At 35.0% G+C, this 22,557-nt stretch overlaps 1 protein-coding gene across 6 annotated transcripts in view; it reads left to right on the top strand.

Moving 5' to 3' along the window:
* CWC22 (CWC22 spliceosome associated protein homolog) overlaps window positions 1–15,915 on the top strand; it is a 57,935-nt gene extending 42,020 nt beyond the window's left edge. For all 6 annotated transcript variants that reach the window (XM_041722678.1, XM_041722675.1, XM_041722674.1 and 3 more), the window contains 7 exons: window positions 2,660–2,720; window positions 5,728–5,805; window positions 6,479–6,631; window positions 8,090–8,217; window positions 10,003–10,104; window positions 10,198–10,418; window positions 15,080–15,915. In XM_041722678.1, coding sequence (XP_041578612.1) covers window positions 2,660–2,720; window positions 5,728–5,805; window positions 6,479–6,631; window positions 8,090–8,217; window positions 10,003–10,104; window positions 10,198–10,418; window positions 15,080–15,666 — 1,330 coding nt within the window. In that variant the 3' untranslated portion in view covers window positions 15,667–15,915. The remainder of the gene's footprint in view (window positions 1–2,659; window positions 2,721–5,727; window positions 5,806–6,478; window positions 6,632–8,089; window positions 8,218–10,002; window positions 10,105–10,197; window positions 10,419–15,079) is intronic.
* The last annotated feature ends 6,642 nt before the right edge of the window (window positions 15,916–22,557 follow it).

The raw sequence follows: 22,557 nt of genomic DNA, 5'->3' as shown, positions 1-22,557 counted from the left end.
CTAATGGTTTTAGTGAGATACAGGTACAGGGAATTTAAGTGTATACACTCTTCATGGAAAGCCTTTTGGTAACATGAACCAAGGGCTTAGTGTTCATACCATTTGACCATTCTTCTTTGTTATATTTCTTAAAGAAATATATATTGATAGAGAATTATATATAGAATTGTTCATTATGGGGGGGGGAAGACCATCAATACAAATAATCCAATACAAATAATCAAATGTCCATTTTATGCCACCATTGAAAGTTAGGCTAATGGGAAATTATTATTGATGCAGGCAAGTGGTCTGACTTAATGTGAAGTGGGGCAAAAATTGTACAGACTATATAGTACTGCACCAGTAGTATTATCTTAACTGTTGAAATAGGAAGACAGATTGTAGAAGGAATGCATTAACATGCCATTTACCAGTAATATAAACAATAGTTGTCTTGAGAGGAGATTGGATTATAGATTTTTTTGTGTCTGTTTTCCAGTTTTTTGTATTTTTCAAAAGTCTTATGTTTATAGTTACAACAGCCTGTACCAAATATAAATCAATAATGGAATATAATCAAGTCAGATGGCAATGAGGGCATTTTATACAGTTTGTTTTTGGAATTCTTGCAAACAAAACTAAGGTCTAACAACTGAACTGTGTGGTGACTTTATTTTTTTAATTTCTTTCCTTTTAGACTTGTTGACTGATCTCACTAGTACTCTTACCTTCTTTTTACTATCCTGGCTTCTAAATGACCCTCTCTCATTTACACAAAACAAAATCAGATAATTGGTTTTGTTATTGAAAAGTAAACATTCTTGTTTGTTCTTGTTTTTAAATGATGTTCCTCTCTGATTTTGCATTTTTGAAGCTGTAGCATCAGAAGGAGGTGGGACTATCATTTTCCCACCAGAGTTTCTTAGATTGGAAATATTAACAAAACTGTTAGTAAACACAACTGAAAAACTAGCATCATGTAAAATCCCTTTCCTTACCCTTCCTTCAGTCACTGTTTATTTGTGTTGCACCTGAAATTCAGGGAGGCCTGGGTGACTCAGAGGTTGAACGTCTGTCTGCCTTTGGCTCAGATCCCAAAGGCGTGATTGCGGGGCCTGGGATCAAGTCCTGCATCAGGCTCCCTGCCTATGTCTCTGCCTATGTCTGCCTCTGCCTATGTCCCTGCCTCTCTCTCTCTCTGTGTCTCATCAATAAATAAATAAATTCTTAAAAAAAAAAAAAAAAACCTGAAATTCATTTGATTTAGCAACCAAAAGTAACTGAAATATCAAGCAAATTTAATTCATTTAATTTTTACATTTAGTACAACTTCAAAACAATCTTGGTGTAGGGAGAAAAATAGACTATCACATAGCTAACTTTCTCACTGATTCCTGTCAGATAAAGGGAAGTTATAGAATATTTTTCTTAACTAATTGATTCATTTTTCAGAAATTGCAGGGTTTTTTCATGCATACTAATTCTGTTTTTAAAAAATTAGAATTAGAAAAAATATCAAATCTTTAAAAATACTTTTTGGTGATATTGCTATATTGTTGAAGTTTATCAACTACAGTTTAATATTTTAATCTTCGTGCCAGATATCGTTTAATATTACCTGTTGTGAAAGCTCTTTCTGATATATTTCCTTTTTCATTTTAGTTTTTTCTTTTTAATTCCATTACATTGTACCATCCTGGGTTATTACTCTCTTATGCTTATGAAACTCAATAAATATCAGAAGCTGAGGAATCAGATGAACTATAAAACTAAATTCATAGTCATCCTATTTCAGTGGCTGATTATTTTATATGCTTGTTACCAAAGAATGAAGGTTTGAACAGTCTACAAAAAGTGCAAATATATTAGCATTTTTCCTGAATTGAACTCACATTAAATTTGATAATTCTCTTAAGCATATTGGAGATTTTTTTTTTTTAAGATTTTATTTACTCATGAGAGACAGAGAGAGAGAGAGAGAGAGGCAGAGACACAGGCAGAGGGAGAGGCAGGCTCCATGCAGGGAGCCCGATGTGGGACTCGATTCCAGGACTCCAGGATCACGCCCTGGGCCGAAGGCAGGTGCTAAACTGCTGAGCCACCCAGGGATCCCTTCATATTGGAGATATTTTTAATGAAATTTATATGAATGTAGTATAAAAGCAATTTTGTTTTCCTTATAAGTGATTTTGGTTATTTATTATATTTATACTTAGTTTTTGAAAATGTAGAAGCACTGTGTTTGGGTATGAATCAAGATAACTTATAAATGTGGTTAAGCACTGGATGTCATGCTGGGCTCTGGAGCATCTATTACCTCTTCCTGACTTGGGTCAGAGATAAATGGAAATATTTAGCAATGTCATAAAAATTTGTCTACTTTTTATCTATGTATTTGCCCAGTTTGGACACTTTATATAAATGGAATAATACTTACATGATCTTTTATATCTGACTTTTTCACTTCATATAATTCAGAGTGCATCCATGTTGTATATTCTCAGTAAGTACTTCATTCTTTGTAGAGTTAAGAGCAATGTCTTTTCTATATACACAATTCAGGACTATGAAGTTACAGTAAAAAAGTTATTTAAAACAATTATTAAAATAAGGTCCTTGTGTGATTTAACAATGCAGTGAGTTTTTAACCTAACTCATGACTATTTTATCTCTACAGTTTAGATTTTGAAGAATGTGCTCACAAATTGCTGAAAATGGAGTTCCCTGAAAGCCAAACAGTAAGTCAATATTTTTTTTCTATTAGGAAATGATATTAGTTATAAAAATGTTTAAGACGGTTAATAGGTATTATGAATTGAAACAATATCTATAATGTCAATATTCTGAAATTTTAAAATAACTTAAAACTTAGTTCTGAGGTGTTTCATAAATGCTACTCATTGCAGTGAATTAAATGGTCTGCTTTCATGGGATGTGGGAAAAGGTCAGAGAGCCAGTCTCTCTGACCCACTGCACTTTACATAAATTTCCTAGTGGTTGCCTGTAAATCAAATGGTAGCTTAAAATACAATAGGAAACTTGTTCTTTAATGAATTGCCTAAAAAATGAATTGCCTAGTCTATCTTCTTAATGTACTAAAGCATTCTTTTCTGGTAGAAATTATAATGATTACCGCACATGTTGCTACATTGCTTTAATTGGCTATAGAAGAATCTGTCTTTTTTTCTTTTATTCATTATCTCAGCAAAATGTATTCTGCGTACACTACATGTCAGACACTGCAGGGTTTCAGGAATTCAGTAATCCACAAAGTATATTATATTAAGCCCCCTCTTGATGGGTGGAGCTCATAATCTTATAACTTAGTGTATACTTCACTGTTAAAAGTATCATAGAACCCTAATGCCAACAATAATAAAGACTAGATTGAGTAGGTTATCTTGGGTGTTTTTTCAGTTGTATTCTTACGTATATTCCTCCCTGCCCATCCACATTTTAAATCCTTGGAACCTGAGCCAAGGCTTTTAGGGTTTTGCTTTTCACACGTTGCTTTACTTGCTTTACTTTATATATTCAACTCTAGGCTCTTTGGTTTCTGTTTCTAAAAGATCTTGACTATCTGATCTGTTCCTGTTTGGTATAAGTGATTTGCCTTAAGGCTTTAATTATGATCTGTTATGGGAATTAGACTGTAGCCCAGGCCCACTCCCCATTTTTTGTGAATAAAACTTTAATGGTGGAATACAGCCATGCCCATAGGTTGGTGTATTATGTATACTTGTTTTCACCCTATGGCAGCAGAATTGACTGGTTGCAACAGAAACTTTATGGCCTTTAAAGCCTAAAATATTTACCATCTGATCTTTAATTTAAAAAGTTTACCAGTCTTTTTCTAGATGACGGATTTCTTCTTAATCCTATGGTATGTAATTTTGAGAAGAAATTATTCTTTTCAAATGTAAAAAGTTCTTATTTCCCTCTTAAAGTTTGTTTATTGGTATATTAGTAACAGTGTACCTATTGGTACCCTGGGTGCACTTCATGTGTTCACTTTTGAAAGGAAATAAATTAGTGAATTAACCTTTAAAATTATAATTGAAACTGAAATTACTGTATGATCTTTTCACATTATTTGAGGAATATAATTAAGTCATTATAAGTTTTATTAATATTAATTCAGAGGATAGTTGTTCTAGAACTAATCTCAACATATTTTGATAGCAATTGGAAGTGTCTTCGTGCATCTATTTTCATGCACTCAAAAGACTGTCCTAAAATTGCTATAATATTTAATTAAAATGTTAAAATATTTAATTATTATAAGCCACAGGGAATAACTCTTATAATTGCATTTAGTCTAGGGAAGAAAGAAAGTTGTTTTGCAAGTAGCACTGACTTTATTAGCAGTGCTATCAGCATAATACCACATTATATTGTTTAAAACCTGATTAACTGTTATGTTATTGTAAAATACAGTTTTGGTAGAAAGAGTTGAAAATGCATTTTAATATATCAAATTAACATAATATTGCAGAACTCCGAAAAACCTCATTTTAACTTTTTAGTACTATATTAAATTTTGACAAAGTATATCTTTTCAGGACTTACACATTAATAAGTGTTTTTATTTAATTGAGGTGACTTGTGACTAATCATAAAAAAATAATTTAGCAATGTAATGACATCTAAAAACAACTTCATGTTGTGAATTAAGGCCTTTTGAGTAGACTGTTTTATATGTAGATGATCAGTTTCCAGAACAGTGGTGTCCAATAGAACTTTCTGCAGTGATGAAAATATTTATATATATTCTACACTAATACAGTAGCCACTAGTCAGTCACATGTGGCTTTTGAGTACTGAAAATGTGACCGAAGAACTAAAATTTTAATTTTATGTAATGTTATTTAACTAATTAGCTAGAGGTTACCATGCTAGACAGTATAGTTCTGGGGTATCTGTTCTGTGCTTCTTTGGGACCCTTTGCCTCCCTCTTGCACATAGATATATGCAGTAAATATTATAGACCTGAGCTTTAAAAATACTTACAATATTTACTTAGGTTATATCTCACGTTAAATATGACAAAATGTCAAAACTGCTAATTGAAAATACAAAGGTAAAATTAAATAGCAGTAAAAATGAACTGAAAGGGTATAATATATATATATAATTAGATGTATGTGTGTAACACTTACTTTGAGGCTAGAAAATCCAGCTATAGAGATACTTTTTCTTAGTTCTTTTAAATATATATTTTTTTTAATTAAAGAATGTCTTTTAAGTTAACATAGCTGTGCTTATTTATGGTTCTGTAAAGACTCATGTTCTAGCTCTTCCATACTAATTAAATACATTCCTTAATTAATTGAGCTTAAAGGTGTTTAACTGAATTGTTAGGTGGCATATTGATGATCTGTATTTTTAAAGATTTTGTGTAAAGTCTTTTTAGAAAATCTGTTCAATCTCTTCATGGTGTATCTGTTTCATATAGTAGATTTTCTTGAAGTAGTTCATACTTAATATAAATTTAGAATTTTATAATCAATCTAATTAGCTTAGATGACAATGGAAACTGTCAGCCAGGCTGAAGGCTTTGAAAGACTGTATAGGCTTGACATAGATTGAATCGTTTGGTCTTAGTAACTTAAGCTCATAAAGGTTTGGAAGTTCTGTATGTTTAAACCCTTATTTAAAAATTCAAGCTGTCTCTATCGTATTGATAAGTTGTCATATAGCATGGATTGTGTTTTGAATCATTAATGCAATTTTTCTTCCAAATAGAAAGAACTCTGCAACATGATACTTGACTGCTGTGCCCAACAAAGGACATATGAGAAATTTTTTGGCTTATTAGCTGGGGTGAGTTCAGCCTCATTCTTCTTGTTGGAATTTTAATAGAATCACTAAGGGAATCCTTAACATGAATATTGTGAATTAATGTGTCTGTTTTGTGGTCTTGTCTAACGTAATAGCAAATCTTTGCTCAAAACTGATCGCTCTTTCCTTCCTCGGGTTTCCCACCCTTTGTAGTTTCCTCCTTTCCTGCTTCATTTTGTAGTGCCTTATTAGCATCGCATATGATTCTTCCAGAACTTTCTGAAATTCTATATGCTTTGTAACAATTTCCCAAAGAGGACAATTAAATGTTGCCTTTTCAAAATCTCAAAACAGTTTCTGAAGTCAAGTACATGCTCAGGCAACACAAATAGACCATGAGCTAAAATAAAATAAGTTTTTAAATCTAAACTCTACCCACGGAGAAATATATTTGTATAGTATGCAAATGTATGTGTCTATGATAAGCTACCTGTATAATTTTGTTTTAGTGTTTAAATCCCAGGTAAACAGGGATGATATATATTACCTTCCCTTTTAAGCATTCCATCATACAGCACAAAAAGATTGATGTGATATATAAAATGTTTACTAATTTTTGATTCAGTAAATTTAGGAGGATCTGATATGCTCATAATGGTATTGACAGTCAGTTTTTAGTGGTGTTGACATCCAATTTTTTTTTTTAATTTATTAGCGATTTTGCATGCTGAAAAAAGAATACATGGAATCCTTTGAAAGTATATTCAAAGAACAATATGATACCATCCATCGCTTGGAAACAAACAAATTGAGAAATGTTGCTAAGATGTTTGCTCACCTTTTATACACTGATTCACTTCCATGGAGTGTAAGTAGATGGGTTGATATTTATACTTCTTTCCCAATCCCATTATTCACGAATAGGTATTAATGTATAATATAATCCTACTTTTCCTATGTAGGAAACGTACATTAAAATGAAATATGTAGCAAACTTTTACTGTAATGACTGTCTTTGAGATTATATTCATATAACACAATATCAAAAAGCTAAGTAAATAGCATGAGTGTAAGAACTACAATACCATCCTAGGCGATTTTAGCAGTCCAAACATCACAGTGCTTTTTAATAGTGATGGCTAATGGTGTTTTCAGGAAAAACAGATTTTCATCTTCTCTCTGTGTGCACACATGCACATACACACTCATGCTCACATACAACAGTAGTTTGGTGGTCATGCATCTTTTAGTCATAGTTATTTAGAATAGAACAAGTTAAGATATCCATGATACACAGGTGTATACCGGATTGGAATTTGAAACACATTCATGAAGCTGGCATTTATTGTACAACTGCTGTTCATCCAACAACCATTCATTCAGTTACCAACTATATGCCCAGTCACTTGAGAGAGATACTGGGCATCCATAGTGAATTATATATGATCTCTGGTTTCAAGGAGCTTATTACCATAGAAGAAATACATAAGGTAAGATAGATATGCTCGTAACGCTAATACAAAATAAAACGTGATAGGTTCTAAGAAAAGTGAAGTTGAAAGAAAGAAGTTGCATCCAAGAGGAAAGAGAGAAGAGGATCACATTGTAGAATACCACAACCTGATGGTAGAATGAAGCAGCAAAGTGAGCTCATAACATTAGGTAGATTATTGTAATGTAAGTACTAAGTATGTCTGGCTGCATTGATAGGCACTTTGTAAGCTGACCTAGGAGCCTGATCATAATAATTTTTTTCTTCTTTTCCTCCTCTGGGAATGAAATGAAATCAAGGTTTTAAATAATCGAAGCAAATGGGTTCCTGGAACACAGAACTCATAAAAACTGGAGGTTCCTTGTATTTTTATTTGTCTTAAAACATCTCTCCATGGCTTCCATTTTAAGCCTCAATCTTAGCATTCACAACAAACCATCATTCTTGCTGTCTTTACCCTTCTTGTATATGTACTATACAAAACTATAGCCTAATGCTCTAAGTGGCATTTTGCCCCAAACCCTTAGACATCCACATTTTGATGAGTGAGTTTTAGAAGCTAGTAATCTTTTCTTCAGCATTATATACTCACAGCAGAATATATCTCTGCTATAAAAAGCACATTACTCAAGAAAGAATGAACTCTATTTCTGTAGCATCTTAGCATTATGAAAATTATCATGGAGAGGTAGTCTTAAATTTGGCCAAGAAGTATTACTTATTAGGACAAAGAACGATATTCACAGATCATTCTGTAGAGACACTTAGAGTCATAAATGTTGGTCATTTTGTCTTTTGAATAAAATAAAATAGTCTTCTCATTTTAATTTTCAGGTTCTCGAATGTATAAAGCTGAGTGAAGAAACCACTACATCATCCAGTAGAATTTTTGTTAAGATATTTTTCCAAGAACTGTGTGAATATATGGGTCTTCCTAAACTTAATGCAAGATTAAAGGATGAGTAAGTTTATAATTATGCATTTTTCATTCTTACTGTCCTCAGGAATTTTCCTTCCTTGTAGCAACAGAAGTCTACCCTTGGTTGTAAAAACAAGAGTTAAGCCCCTAGGACTTTCTTCATCCATTAATCACTACTCTTGAGTCTCATGTTCTGTGGCACAGGACAACATGCAGTTTTTAATGATGGATTTTAGTTCCAGTGGAAGAAACACAGAATTAATGCCTCTTTTAGTTTAGTTTAGAACACACTTTGCATTTTCACTGGAGTTTTCTAGTAGTGAGTACTTACGGTTTTATTTTCATTTTTAACCCTAATCTTGAGCCTTAGAAAATTAATTTTTTGTTATCAGTGAACAATTGTGAAGATATATAGATGAGTCAGTCATGTAATGAATAGTTCAAATTATGACACTGAATGAGGGTCTTGTTCCAGGACTATCCTATAAATCCCTATCTCAGCTTTCTTCTTTCTTGTTTACTCAGATTACCATTGCCACTCACATTGACTTCTACTTCATTCACACTACTGAATCATCCTTTCAGATTTCCTAGTAACTACCTGCCAAGTTGAGTACTTTTTCTCAGTCCTCATGCCCTTGGGCTTTCCAGCTTTATTTACGCAGTTGACCATTTGCTTACTGTGGCTTCTCTCTTCTCATTCTGTCTCACTCTTCATGGTCTCTACTCTTCAGCCTACCTCTCCTCTTTGCCACAGTTTCTATTCTGGTTTCAAAATGCCCTCTCTGGGTTATTCCATCTGCTCCCCTTGGCTTCATAGACTAATTTTTGGTCCCTATTTATGTCACCAGGTTTATCTCCTTCCTTCTCACAGGCTGCACCACCATTGCTCAGTGCATTCATGTTTCCTTGCCTCTGTTTCCAGAGCTAGAAATCCCCTCTCTTGGTCTATCCAGCAAACTCTTAACCATTCTCCTTATATGTCACTTTTTTCTATGAAAGAGTTTGTCCTGGCTCTACTGGTTCATCATTCAGTGTGGCACTCCGAACCATGTCCAGACCACTTTGTATTTATGTTTTGTTTGTTCCCCTCCCCAGAAGTAATGATTATATGCAGCCTTCATCCATGATTTTTCCCTTTAGTTGACTATTTTTACCCTATCCTTCAGTGCCATACACAGTGCTGCGTGTGTTTGTGTGTCTGTATGTGTGTGTGTGTGTGTGTGTGTGTGTGTGTGTGTGTGTGTGTATATATATATATATATAAATAAAACAGAGGAGATTTGTTTTTACTTGGTCTTATATATGTTCACATACTATATATGTGTATGTATGTGTGTGTGTTATTATGCAATATATGTATGTGTGATGTACGAAAAAGTTTTTAAAAACCTCTGTGGGGTGCCTGGGTGGCTCAGTCAAGTAAGCGTCTGACTCTTGGTTTCAGCTTAGGTCACAGTCAAGGTTGTGAGAACGGTTTTGGGGCTCCATGCTCCGTGGAGAGTCTACTTGAGATTCTGTCTCTCCCTTCATCCCCCCCACCCCACATGCACACACACTCTCTCTCTTGCTCTCTCTCTCTCTCTCTCAAATAAATGATTTTTTAAAAACCTCTTCTGTTGTAAGTTTAATAAATTATGACTTGACCCTACTCATTTCATTTAGATAGCATATTGCCTGACCTAATAAATGATATAAATCACTTTCTTGATTCTGTTTCATTTATTTAATAATACATAGAAAATCTGAAAAAATGACTGTATACAAACTTTGCCTTTTTATCATTAAGCAATATATTCTGTTTTGTTCATTTTTTTTCTTGTTTTAGAACCCTCCAGCCATTTTTTGAAGGGTTATTACCCCGAGATAATCCAAGAAACACTCGGTTTGCCATCAACTTCTTTACTTCTATAGGTCTTGGAGGTTTAACGTAAGGATAACTTTCAGAATTTTATTTTCATCTTAAAAAATTATCTCACAGTTGCCCTTGAAGCAGACACTAACAGATTATATCTTTAATTAGGGATGAATTGCGTGAGCATCTCAAAAATACACCAAAGGTCATTGTGGCACAGAAACCAGATGTTGAGCCAAATAAGTCCTCCCCTTCCTCTTCCTCTTCTGCATCCTCCTCTTCAGAGTCTGACTCCTCTGCCTCTGATTCGGACAGCAGTGACAGCAGTTCAGAGTCTTCCAGTGAAGAGAGCGATTCTTCATCCAGCAGTAGTCAGAGCTCTGCTTCAGGTATGGAAACTCATTTATAATTGATTGGGCTCTTTTCTAACAAGTTTATTGCTGATGATGTTTACACCGAGGGAAGAAAATAATTTGATTGTTTAATTATTTTAGAGTTCAGTTGTTTAAAAGCCACAATTAATAATATAAATGATCATGTATCGCTGCTGGAGTCTGTAGTGAATTGCATCATTTATAATGCTAGGATTACCTATTGGAATCCTCTTCATAGAAATGAAGATATTTCTTTGGCAAAATGTGTTTGAGTGATGACTGAACTACCATTCATTTATAATGCCTTTACGCGAGCTTATAGCTTTTCTGGCTATTAAATTTTATTTATTTCCTGTGTATTTTAAAGAAATTTTAGTTTTTTAATTTAATTAGTGAGGGTTTATATTAGTCATTGACATGTGCCATGCATTCAGTGCATACTTTGTAAGTGTACAGCTACATAAGTTTTCATGAAGAGAAGAGAACCATGTGCCCGCTGTCCATACCAGGAGTTACCAGTTACTGCCACTCCTGCCATCCACTGCCTCACAGCAGCTGCTGCTCTCATTTGTAATTCCATAATTAGTTGTGGCTGTTTTTAACCTTTTTTTTTTTTTTTAAGATTTCATTCATTCATTCATTCATTCATTCATTCATTTGAGTGAGAGAGAGAGAGAAAGAGCAGAGACACAGGCAGAGGGAAAAGCAGGCTCCATGCAGGGAGCCTGACGTGGGACTCGATCCCTGGTCTCCAGGATCAGGCCCTGGGGCTGAAGACGGCGCTAAACCACTGAGCCACCCAGGCTGCCCTGTTTTTACCTTTATAACGGTGTTTATAAACTCCTTTATCCCTGGCTTATCTTTCACAATTACTTTGTGAGATTCATCTGTAATATTGCATTTAGTTATAGTTCATTCAGTCTTACTGCTGTATAGTTTTCCACTGTATGAATATGCTGCAGTCTATTTACTCAGGAACAATTTAGATTTATAAATAGTTGTCCTGTGAAAACTGTTATTCATATTGGGGTGTGTGTATGTGTGTGTGTGTGTGTGTGTGTGTGTGTGTGTATATATATATATATATATGAATATTTACACATGTGCATTTCACCTGGGTTCGTACTTAGAGAATCTCTGGGAACCACTGGGTTGTAGGTTATGTATTTAGCTTTAGTAGATACTGCCAGTTTTGTTTGTTTTTAAAAGACTCCGTGAGAGTATTTTTTTTTTTTTAAGATTTATTTATTTATGATAGAGAGAGAGAGAGAGAGAGAGTCAGAGACACAGGAGGAGGGAGAAGCAGGCTTCATGCCGGAGCCCGACGCGGGACTTTATCCCGGGACTCCAGGATCGTGCCCTGGGTCAAAGGCAGGCGCCAAACCGCTGAGCCACCCAGGGATCCCCGATACTGCCAGTTTTGCAATTGGTTCTTTCAGTTTACCTCCCATCAGCCACGTTTGAGAGTTCCAGTAACCCCCATCCTCACAACACTTTAGTTAGCTATCTTCTTCATTTTAACCATTTTGGTGGATATGTAACATTATTGCATTGTGGTTGTAATTTGCATTTTTCTTGATCACTAATGAGGTTGAGCACGACCTTTTTATTGGCCATTTTCCTTTTGTTATGTGGCTATTCAAGTCTTTTGCTACCCCCTTCCCTTATTTTATTATCTCTTCTATAAATTTGTAGGAGTTCTGTAGGTTTTCTGGATATGTATCTTCTATCACATACAAACATTGCGAAGAGCTAGTTCCATTCCATTCTTGTCTCCAGGCCTGTTCAGGCGCCAGATCTCTGCTGGTCTCTCTGACCCTCAGCAGCAGCGCCGAATCAGCAGATGCCCAAAGGGAGAAAGTGGCTGTGGAATGTCAGCTTACCTCTCTATGGTCCTGCCTTCTCTTGAATCTTATCTTGGCCCTTGTTCAACTTACAAGGAAATTGCAAATAGTACAGAGAATTCCCACGTAGCCTTCACCCAACTTCCCGTAAAGTTGGCATTTTGTGTAACCATAGTTCAATTATGAAAGCCAGGAAATTAACATTGGAGCAATACATTAAATAAATTATTATTTGAATTTCACCAGTTTTTCCATTAATGTCTTTTTTCTTATCCCAGGATCCTACTTGCATTTAATTGTTTCTTCTTAGTCCTCTGTAACCTGTGATAGTTCTCTCCGGCTTGGTTTTAATAGCTTTGATACTTTTGAAGTCCTCTGTTCAGATATTTTTTCGAATATCCCTAAATATGGAGATGTGTCTGATGTTTTTACATGATTGGAATGAGGTTATGCACTTTTGTACAGAGTACCATAGAAATGATGTATTCTTAGTGCATCTTGGAGTTCATAATATCGGTATGTCTTATTGGTGATATTAACTTTGATCACTTGGTTAAGGTGACATCTGGATTTCTTCATGGAAACTCCTTTTCTCTATAGATTAATATCTTGTAGGGAGATAGTTTGATACTTTGTTAAATCTCCTCTCCTCTTTCACTCTTCAATTTTAGCATATATCTTTGGATCTCGTCTGCAGTACTTAACTACTGTGGTGTTTGCCAAATGTGATTTTTCCATTTGTCTTTTTTCTTCTACATTTAATAACTGAATTTCTTAAGAAAGAGTTGTCTCCCCCTCCCACCCCCATTTATTTATTAAGTATATTTTATCAGTGTGAACTCAGTGGCTATTCATCTGAATGAATGAGTTAAAGTCCATTACTATCATTTATTTTGTTGTTCACGTCATTTCAGCTTTGGCAATCAGGAACTCCTTCACGTTGGCCCCTGTGTTCTTTCAACATACCCCTATCATTTTTTTGAGCACTGCCTTTCTTCATAACATCTCAAGTTGTTCAAGATCTTTAGTGCCTTTAAGCAGAAAATTTTAAATCTTTCTCTGGCATTTCTAGTTGTTCTCAGCAGGGGCACTGGTCTCCACAGCTTTCTCCTTTCTCCCTGGAAATGGAAATACAGTAGTAAAGGATTTTTTCAAATGTGCAATTTTCTGAGATGGTCTGTTGTTTTCCCCAGGGTCAACTGTTTTTTTTTTCATCATAGTATCTTAGTCTAAAAATAAGAGATAGTCTAATTGTCTAAAATGCATATCATTTCTTATTTTTTAATGCATATTCCAGAGGCAGGAAAAAGTAGGTTGGAAGGTTGATCTTTACACTCTTGTTCTCTGGCTTGTTGCACTTAAAAGAGTATTACATACCGTGTGGCAGCCAGAATTGTGGGACTCTCAGTGTTTTATATTATTAGAACAAGATTGCATTTGCACACAGGAAGTCTTATTCTTGAATTAAATATATTAACATTGTTCATTTAATATTCACCTCTTTTAATTCTAAAGAATTTGTTATTTCATGGTATCTGTTTTGAGAACAGATGATAACACAGCATGAATTGCTGCAATAAGGAATCTTGCTGATTCAAAATTAATTTGCCTCATCATCCCATTTTAGCACAGAGCTTTCAGTTTTATTGGTAAAATATTAAGTAGCATAAGAGCAGTATGAACTGCCCCAAAATTAGAAAATTGTAAAGCAAATACCAAAGGTTGGAGAGATTGCATATTATGGTAGGGCTCAGGGTTTTGTGTCAGCAACGCCCTGAGAGTGGTGTAGAGTTGGGTCAGAGAGACATTGATTTAGCACACAGCCAGATGGTTTCTGCTTGGGTAGCTGCAGCTCAGCTGAGCGCTTGATAGGAACCAGAAAAATAAATCCTTAGTGGCAAACCAATGGACTGTGCCAAGGATAGGCATTTGGCAGGAGAAATACAGGTTGGTACAGTGAGATTTGGGTGGAGATAAGGCGAAGGTAGGCAGTTTTCTACCGTATTTTTTTCTTTCTGTATATATACGAATTTGACAGAAACTTCGGTCGTCTCAGCAACCTTGATTTATGTACTCAAAAGAAATAACAAAGATAAAGTGATTAAATTTGTTTTATAGCTTAAAATTTCTCCGTGATTATTTAATATTTATATTTGTTGATTATATCGGTAAAAATTGTTCTAAGCCATTTCAGAACGTTTTTTCTCAGAAATCAAGCCTTCATAGCTCTCATAAAAGCTCATGATTATATGTCTTAACAAGCTTCTTCTCTTCCTGGTACAGATACTTCTCCCTGATAGCACTGAAGAGCAGAGCTGTTGTTTTTGTAGGAAGAGGCTTTTACTTGAAAAATATATATTCATGCTGTTAAACAAACTCCATCATCCTACTCCCCCACCTTTAGGGGGAGTGATGTTGCTGGCATATCTGATCACTGTCTTTTTATTATTAACATGCCAGATCTGACATATTTCATATGACAAAGTGCACATGGGCCGGAGTTTTTGAATAAAATTTATAAGTGGAAATATATACCTGTTAGTCACTTTATAAAAAATTTTACATTTGCTATAGTTTATGTCAAGTTTCTGTTTACAGCTTTGAGTCTAAGGATCAAAATGGTACTTTGGTAACTAATGGTGATATGATATATATTCTTAAAAATTACTCATCTTGTACAATATTCTGACATCAGACTTTCCATTCAATCAGTTTAGTTTTGCATCCAGCTTATCTGAATTAATAAACCTACAATAGATCAGTAACTATAATTGTTAAATTATGAAATTAAAGATTAAAATAAAACCTAACTATTTCATTTTACACATGCAGCTAAAGATAGAAGAAAGAAGGGACAAGGGAACAGCAGAAGTAAAGAAGTAGATAAATTGATCAGGAAACAACAAACCCACGATAGGAAACAAGAAGAAAGAAGGCCAGAGCAAAGACATCAGGAAACAAGGACTGAAAGAGAAAGACGGTCAGAAAAATATAAAGATAAAAATTCACGGGATCCAAATTGGAGAAATCCCATAACAAAATACACTTCAGACAGAAGTGTTCCTTCTGAACGAAACAGTTACAGTAGAATCATGAATGACAGAGACCAAGAAGTGCACACAGATTTGGAAAATAAGCATGGTGATCCCAAAAAAAAGAGAGGAGAGAGAAGAAATTCTTTTTCCGAAAATGAGCACAGACAGCGAAATAAGGACAGTGAAAATGTTCTAAGAAAAGATAGATCAAAGTCAAGAGAAAAGACTAGAAAACATTCAGGCTCTAGAAGTGATGAAGATAGGTATCAAAATGGTGCCGAGAGGCGATGGGAAAAATCTAGCAGATACTCTACACAATCCAGAGAATCAAAGAAACATCAGGACCGGCGAAGAGAAAAATCTCCAACAAAGCAAAAAAAATAATTCTACAAAATTACAGAAACTGAACATGCCTTATATTCAGTTGAGACAAATTATTTTTTACATTAACGAACTTTATAGAGAATTCTTGTATAAAGTACTGGTTTGTATTTGTACATTTAAAAAATTTTTTCATTTTAACATGTTTTATAATTGATACATCTCAAGGCCCTCCACATAAAATTATTTGAGAAGTTTCATTAGAGAGGGATGTAATTCTTATATTTTGTTAATAAAATGATCAAATGCTCATTGAATCAGTGATTTTTTTCATTGACAAAATTTTTTCTCCTGATAATGTTTCCAATCGTTTATAGAACAACTATGATGAATTATTAGATTTTTTTTTGAATAACAAGAGATCAAGATAAGATCAAGATAGATGAACCATTTCAGTGTAATATTTTGGCTTTGTTAATAAGATGCTATGAACATTTTTTAGGAGTCTTCTTAAAACAGGAATTATTTCAAGTTTCTTATATCTTGAACAAAGTTAGGTATGTGTAATTTTTTTTAACATGTGTTTTGATGAAGCTAAGGATCTTTTAAACAGATGCACAGCTCTATTATTTGGAACTAGGACTTCTCTCATTGATAATATTTCTTCTCTGAACTGCTAGATTAACATTCTTTGTGATTAGTGCTTTTTCTCAACCTTGAAGTTATTATCATTGTTGGTGAGTTAATGTGTATTTAACTTTCAATTTAAATTAATAGATCATTGGAAAACGTAATGAGAAATGTGAACAGCCTAACTGAAATAATTCCATTTTTTACAAGAATTTTAAAGGTTTCCATCATTGTAACTCTCACCAATTAATGTGACCATATTATTTATATACTTTTGAAATAAAATATTGCCTCTGAAATTTTAGATTTGCTGACATTTAACCCTACTTACCAAATAGACTAACTGTGTTTATTCACTTCTAAAGTACATAAAATCCATTTTATCTGATGTCTGGTTTCAAGAATAATGGGACCACCATTTTAATGTTTGACTTTCAGGCATTCTCTGATTCAAAATGTTTCCTATTTTTATTCAAAAACCTGAATATAAATAATAACAAAGTCCAAGTAAATAAATACTATCCGTCCTATCTTCCTGCCTCTGTGCAAAAAAAAAAAAAAAAAAAAAAGTAATAATTGAATATGACAGCCTAGAAAAATTATTTCTAGTATTTTCTCCTACTGTGGTGGTTAGAAGGTGCTGAGCTGTCATTAGAAAGTACTATCATGGACACAGTGCATTTCACAGAATTTTGAAGCTCAGCAAATTGGACTTAAGGAAAGCATAGGCTATGAGCTCTAAAGGAAATAAATGAGAGTTTATTTTTGTAAGTGAACACTGATCTTTGGAGGTGATAAAAGAAAAACAAAAACAACTAGAAATTCTAGCTTATTTCACTTTCTATACTACATGTGGAATGGGAAATGATTCTATTTTTTTGAGTCATTGAGATCTTAAATAATAATTACTAAAGTAAGTAAGTTTTCAAATGTAAAAAGTTATTTATTGAGCTTCTATTATGTGCCCAGACCTGTTCTAGGAACTATAAATAAAACCATGAAGAAAACAAAGTCTCAACTCTTACAAGGCTGATACTATGATAGGGAGATACAGTGGTCATGATATTGGTGGGGTGGCTGGTAATTTTCCAAGGGAAGGTTTATATAGTGATGCTTGTCCATATTGTTGAAGGAACTAGGGGCTTGAACCCTGTGGACTGCTGTGGGGGGAACCCAGGCAAAAGGAACTGCTGAGGTATAGATGTTAATTTATAACAAATACTACCTAGAGGTGTATGTTAACATTTCCTATTCAACTAGTTGGAGTTTTTTCATTTTTCTCACGATTTTACTTTTAACAAAAGTAGTTAACAGAACACCTAACTCGCTTTGTGCAAAAGTATTTGAATATAACTTTGAGTCCTATCAGGGCATGAAAAATGGGAGCCTGGGGGCAGAACTGGACTGTGTGCCTTAACAGTGCATTTCTACTGCATCAAATGTGATATGTGCACATATCCCCACCCCCGCCCTGCCATTCAGGCAGGTTTTTCACTTTCATCCTTTTAAAATGCAGACAAGAAACACGTTGACTATGTCTGCTATGTCTGACTTTTTACTTCTTAAGTTTAGCACTTTTTAAGGATTAGCTGAGTCCTGTAGATTTCATGTGCATTACTCATTGTTTCCCAGTTCCTCAACTTCTTGCACAAAAAGTTTCTCTATCCCTATCCATTTACCACCTGCACTTATGGTCATCCCTTCATGTTGACTTCAGAATTCTTACCACCTCTGAAATCGGCTATAAGCATCATGCTGACCAGTGCCCATCCCACTCACCTGCTCTAGTAGTGATAGTCTAGGAATCCTTCTGTTTCATCAAAACTTCAGACGTACGGACTTGGTTAAAATTGATTTGGCTAACTGAACATTTAAGTCCAACTAGGTTTTTATCTGAGCGTATACCACTTGCTGGCTGTTGACTTTGGGGCAATTCCTTTAACCTTTATGTCTCCATTTGTGTCGATTTTCTCATGTGTGCCATGATAGAACCATAACTCCCTTAAATAGTGAATGGTCTCTGTGTCATGAACAGGGCCTGGAACTAAGTGTTCAGTGTTAACTGTTTTTATTATTTTTGTTACTAAACACTGAGAGAGTACCACTAGACCAGGAATTGCAAACTCCCATATGGGGGATGACAAATGAGAGAAATCAGATTAGGACTCAACTGGAGTGACTCAAAGGCAGCAGTAGTTACTCAGCTCCATTTCAACTATGCCCATAAAAAAGAAGGCCAAAGGTTGACAAATCTGCCCGATTCTCAAGAGAGTCAAAGAATTAGGACCTCTGATTTTTAAATGTTGGCAATGATTTTTTTTTTTTTTTTTAAGTTTAAAAACAGCCCAAAGCACTTGACGGGATGAGCACTGGGTGTTATTCTGTATGTTGGCAAATTGAACACCAATAAAAAATAAATTTATTAAAAAAAAAAAAAAAACAGCCCAAAGTCCAAACAAAATGATCCCTTCAGGTGAATTAGCTTTTGTGAGTCTACTCTCTAGAATTTATTATTTACTTGAAATGACACTCTTTGTTTTATACAAACCTCATCACTGTTTTACTTTCTCCTCTTTATAATAGTGGGAGGATAAGAACTGTCATCTTTGTTGGGAAAACTCATACTTTACTAACCTCAACAGTTCCCTCTTGCTCTAAAACGTTTGCCAGGTTTTAGTTCTGTACTTCATTGGCTTACTTATAATTTTATGTATCCAAAACACAATTTGTTTTTCCTCAAATCTACATCCTTTCTAACAACTGCAATTGATTCCACAAATCTCGCATCAGTTTTGAGTTCCCCTGCCCCCAAATCCCCAAACTTGCACAATTTTTTTGTTTTGTTTGTTTTTTAGAGAGGGAGGAAAAGACAGAGGGATAGAATCTTCAAGCAGACTCCCTCCCCACTGAGTGTGGAGTCCATTGCAGCCCAGATCTCAGGACCCATGAGATCATGACCTGAGCCAAAACCAAGAGTCAGACACTCAACCGACTGATGCACCCAGTGCCCCTGGACTTAAACAGTAGTTTATGTGTCATCCTCCTGTGCACCATGCCCTATTCCAAGGAGATAGCAAAGAGCAAACAAACAGGCCCTGTCTTCACTTGAACCTAAATCCCTGCAGGGGAAAACAAACTAAAATTTAAAAAATAAAACTTAGACTTTGAAAATGTTAGCTATTTAGAAAAGCCAAAAGAATAGAGCAGTGATCACCTGTATACTATCTATCTGGACTCTGAATTCAGTTATCTACAGCCTTATTTCCATCCTGTTACCTTCTACATGGAAGTTCAATGACTCCTCTAGACTATATGATGGGTAAAGTCCCAGCTTGTTACCCTAGTTTCTTTAAAATTCAAGTTCAACCTGTCTTTCTTAATGCTTGTTCTAGGAGCTGCCATCCTTTCAGCATTACTCTGTGGCAGGCATCTTAGAGTCCCTAATTTTTTACATCAACTATAAGGTAAGAGAGACCCCAATTTTACAACCTGCAAGGTGTTGCTGATGTAGAACCCAACAATGGCCTTTCCTTCTATATTGTTTGATTCAGTTCAAGGCATGTGTAGTAAAGGCCTTGTGATTAGCACTTATATATTGTGCTGTGAGATCGTTTTTCTTTTTGATCTGACCCCCGTAGGTAGATTATACATTAATCGGCCAGGAGTTTTGTCTTAAATATTGCCTTTCTGTCTGCACATTGTACAGGTCTGTGCTTCTTAATCTCAGTAGTACTGACATTTGTGGTCAGTTTATTGTAGGGGGCTGCCCTGCACATTGTAGAATGTTTAGCAGCATCCCTGACCCTAGCTGCTAAATACCAATGGCCCTAATTTCCCAATCCTGACAATCAAAAATGTCTCCAGACATTGCCAAATATGCCTTCCGAGGCACCACTTAGGAAATACTCTTTAGTGGATCACAATGATAGTGCTTGTTCTGGGAGTGTCACTGTGCCCATGCATATAAAGCTATGTCTATTGTATTGCCCTCTTCTCTTTTAAGGGCAAGACTTGTTTTAAATGAGTATTTAATACTCATTTAAGAGTAGTGGATAGCAATATTCCAACTGTTTTTGTTTAGCAAAATTTCCTGGTATCATTCTAGGGAAGACACTGGTTGACATTTTGAGAGGCAGGTTTTCTGCAAATGGAAGCATGATTATTAGCCAGTTAATATAATTGTCTCATATAGGTTCTGGTTTCTCACGAGCTGTGTATTTTAACCAACACATTTCAGGAATGGAAAACAACCAGCTGTGACTATTGTATTATTTTTAATCTTATAATAGAGAATTAGATTATCCAATATCCAAACACCTCAGTTTTTGATCAAACACTTCACTGACCATCAAATGGTTGCTGAAGTGAATTAACTAGTCATTAAACCAGTAATTTCTTGGAATATAGGACCTAAAAGATTGGGCAAATGGGATTTAATCTCCTCTAAGTTAGATTCTATCCTGGAAGAAATCCTGGACCAAGTATCTGGTATGAATTAAGAGTCCTTATGAGTCCCATACTTTATATAGCACCTTAACCAGAAATCTTCCCTCCCTAACACTATTTCTACCACCAGTACATGTAAAATCCCTGTAAAGGCTATAATGAACATTTGCTATTTTTCTTTCCTGAGGATTATTCCTTCTCTCTGATCAGATACTTTGGGGGACTTGCCAACAAAAGCACTGGCCAGAGTATCCAGTCCCCTGAACAATGTAATTGATCCAGCAATGAGCATGAGACCCTATGCTGATCCAGTCAGAATCCTTGCCCAATAGATCTTCAGTTTGGAGCATAAAACACAGGACCAGATCTAAGGGCACACAGAGCAAGAGGGCATTTACTGAAGCTGGAGCATCCATAGTCCTGTGGAAAAGGCCACTCTGCAGTACATCAATGCAACTCAGGAGCAAGCAGTCCCCAGGATGGAGGAGGAAACAATTCTGTTTGAGTCCCTAAATAAATTGGACTGTGGCTGATGCTACATTTCCCAGTTACATGAGTTAAATGAAGCCCTTTTCTATTTAAGCAACTTTGATTTGCATTTGTACTCAAAACATCTGTATTAATTCAGGGTGATTCCTGTTGATGGACAGGATGGAATCATTTGAGCAGCTATGATTCCACCTCACCCTATTTTTGCTCACATACTTTTACTTGCAGAAGGATAGAAGGAAATAAATACATACCCAATAAAGATGACCTATGAAAAAAAATACAACGAAGTACAATTGGGTGGCTCTTAATACTTTATAGAAATGTCTAAATGAGTGATTTAAATTAAGTTGATTTTCTTACCAGTGATTTTAAATGAGGTTAATTTTATGTCTCATGATCTATTTTTATAAATAACAGAACCTCACTTTTCCTATAAGCACTCGTCTTGGGCTTTGAAATGTATTGCACAGATGCAACAATTCAATTCACAAACAAAAACTGGTTTCATATTACCAATGAAAAGGACTAACTGAAGCTATTTTGAGAGCTGTAATACCTCCTTTAAGCCACAGAGATACTTTACCTTAATAACTAATGTATCCTCCTAATCATTTTTACGATATGAAATACTGAACAGTAAGAACACTGCAAACATTTGCAATCTTCTTACACAAAATAAAAGCAGTCTGAAAATCCCATTATATACAGATACCTGTAGACTCTTCCTTGAAATACAGGAAAAAGTGTGAAAAATAAATATTACCACCATTCTTCAAATTTTGAGAACAAGTTTGCTTATTTTTTTCTCTGAAAAGGGAAAAAATGAAACTCCTATGGGTATTTAACCAAGAAGGAAAAAGAGAGGAGGAAAAATTGCATTTGTGGTCCATGAAAGATCCTGCATTACTCATCTAGACTAGAGGTAAGTATTGGAGAAGTAATAGGAGAGGTAAGGGGCACTGGGGAGGAGCGGGTAGTTGCTGACAAAAAGTCATCTTCTGTCCATACTTCTAAGAGGTCAGAAGTTCAATTTTATATCCCTTTGTATCCCCAGGTTCAAATCTAAAAATCTCTTGTAGATGCTTGATGAGCATTTGATGAATGAATGGGAAAACAGAATATTTTGGTTTATTGTTAAGCAGAATAATTGTCTATACTTTGAGATTCTTGGGGTTTTGTGAAATTTCAAATACAGATCAACTACTATTAACCCCAGTTGGAGTCCAAATATAACTCTTTTGTAGAGCATGAGAAAGTAAAAGTTAAGAACATATTAGCTTAAAAACCTGGGACACCAAAATGAAGGTAAAATTTATGCATAAGAGTATATTAAAGGAAAAATGCATACGAGTGGAGGGGGTAGGGGATCCCTGGGTGGCTCAGCGG

This window comes from Vulpes lagopus, chromosome 11 (assembly GCF_018345385.1).
Source record: "Vulpes lagopus strain Blue_001 chromosome 11, ASM1834538v1, whole genome shotgun sequence".
NCBI classification, from domain to species: domain Eukaryota; kingdom Metazoa; phylum Chordata; class Mammalia; order Carnivora; family Canidae; genus Vulpes; species Vulpes lagopus.
Note: the sequence above shows the minus strand (reverse complement) of the source record. Positions and strands in the feature narration are given on the sequence as shown.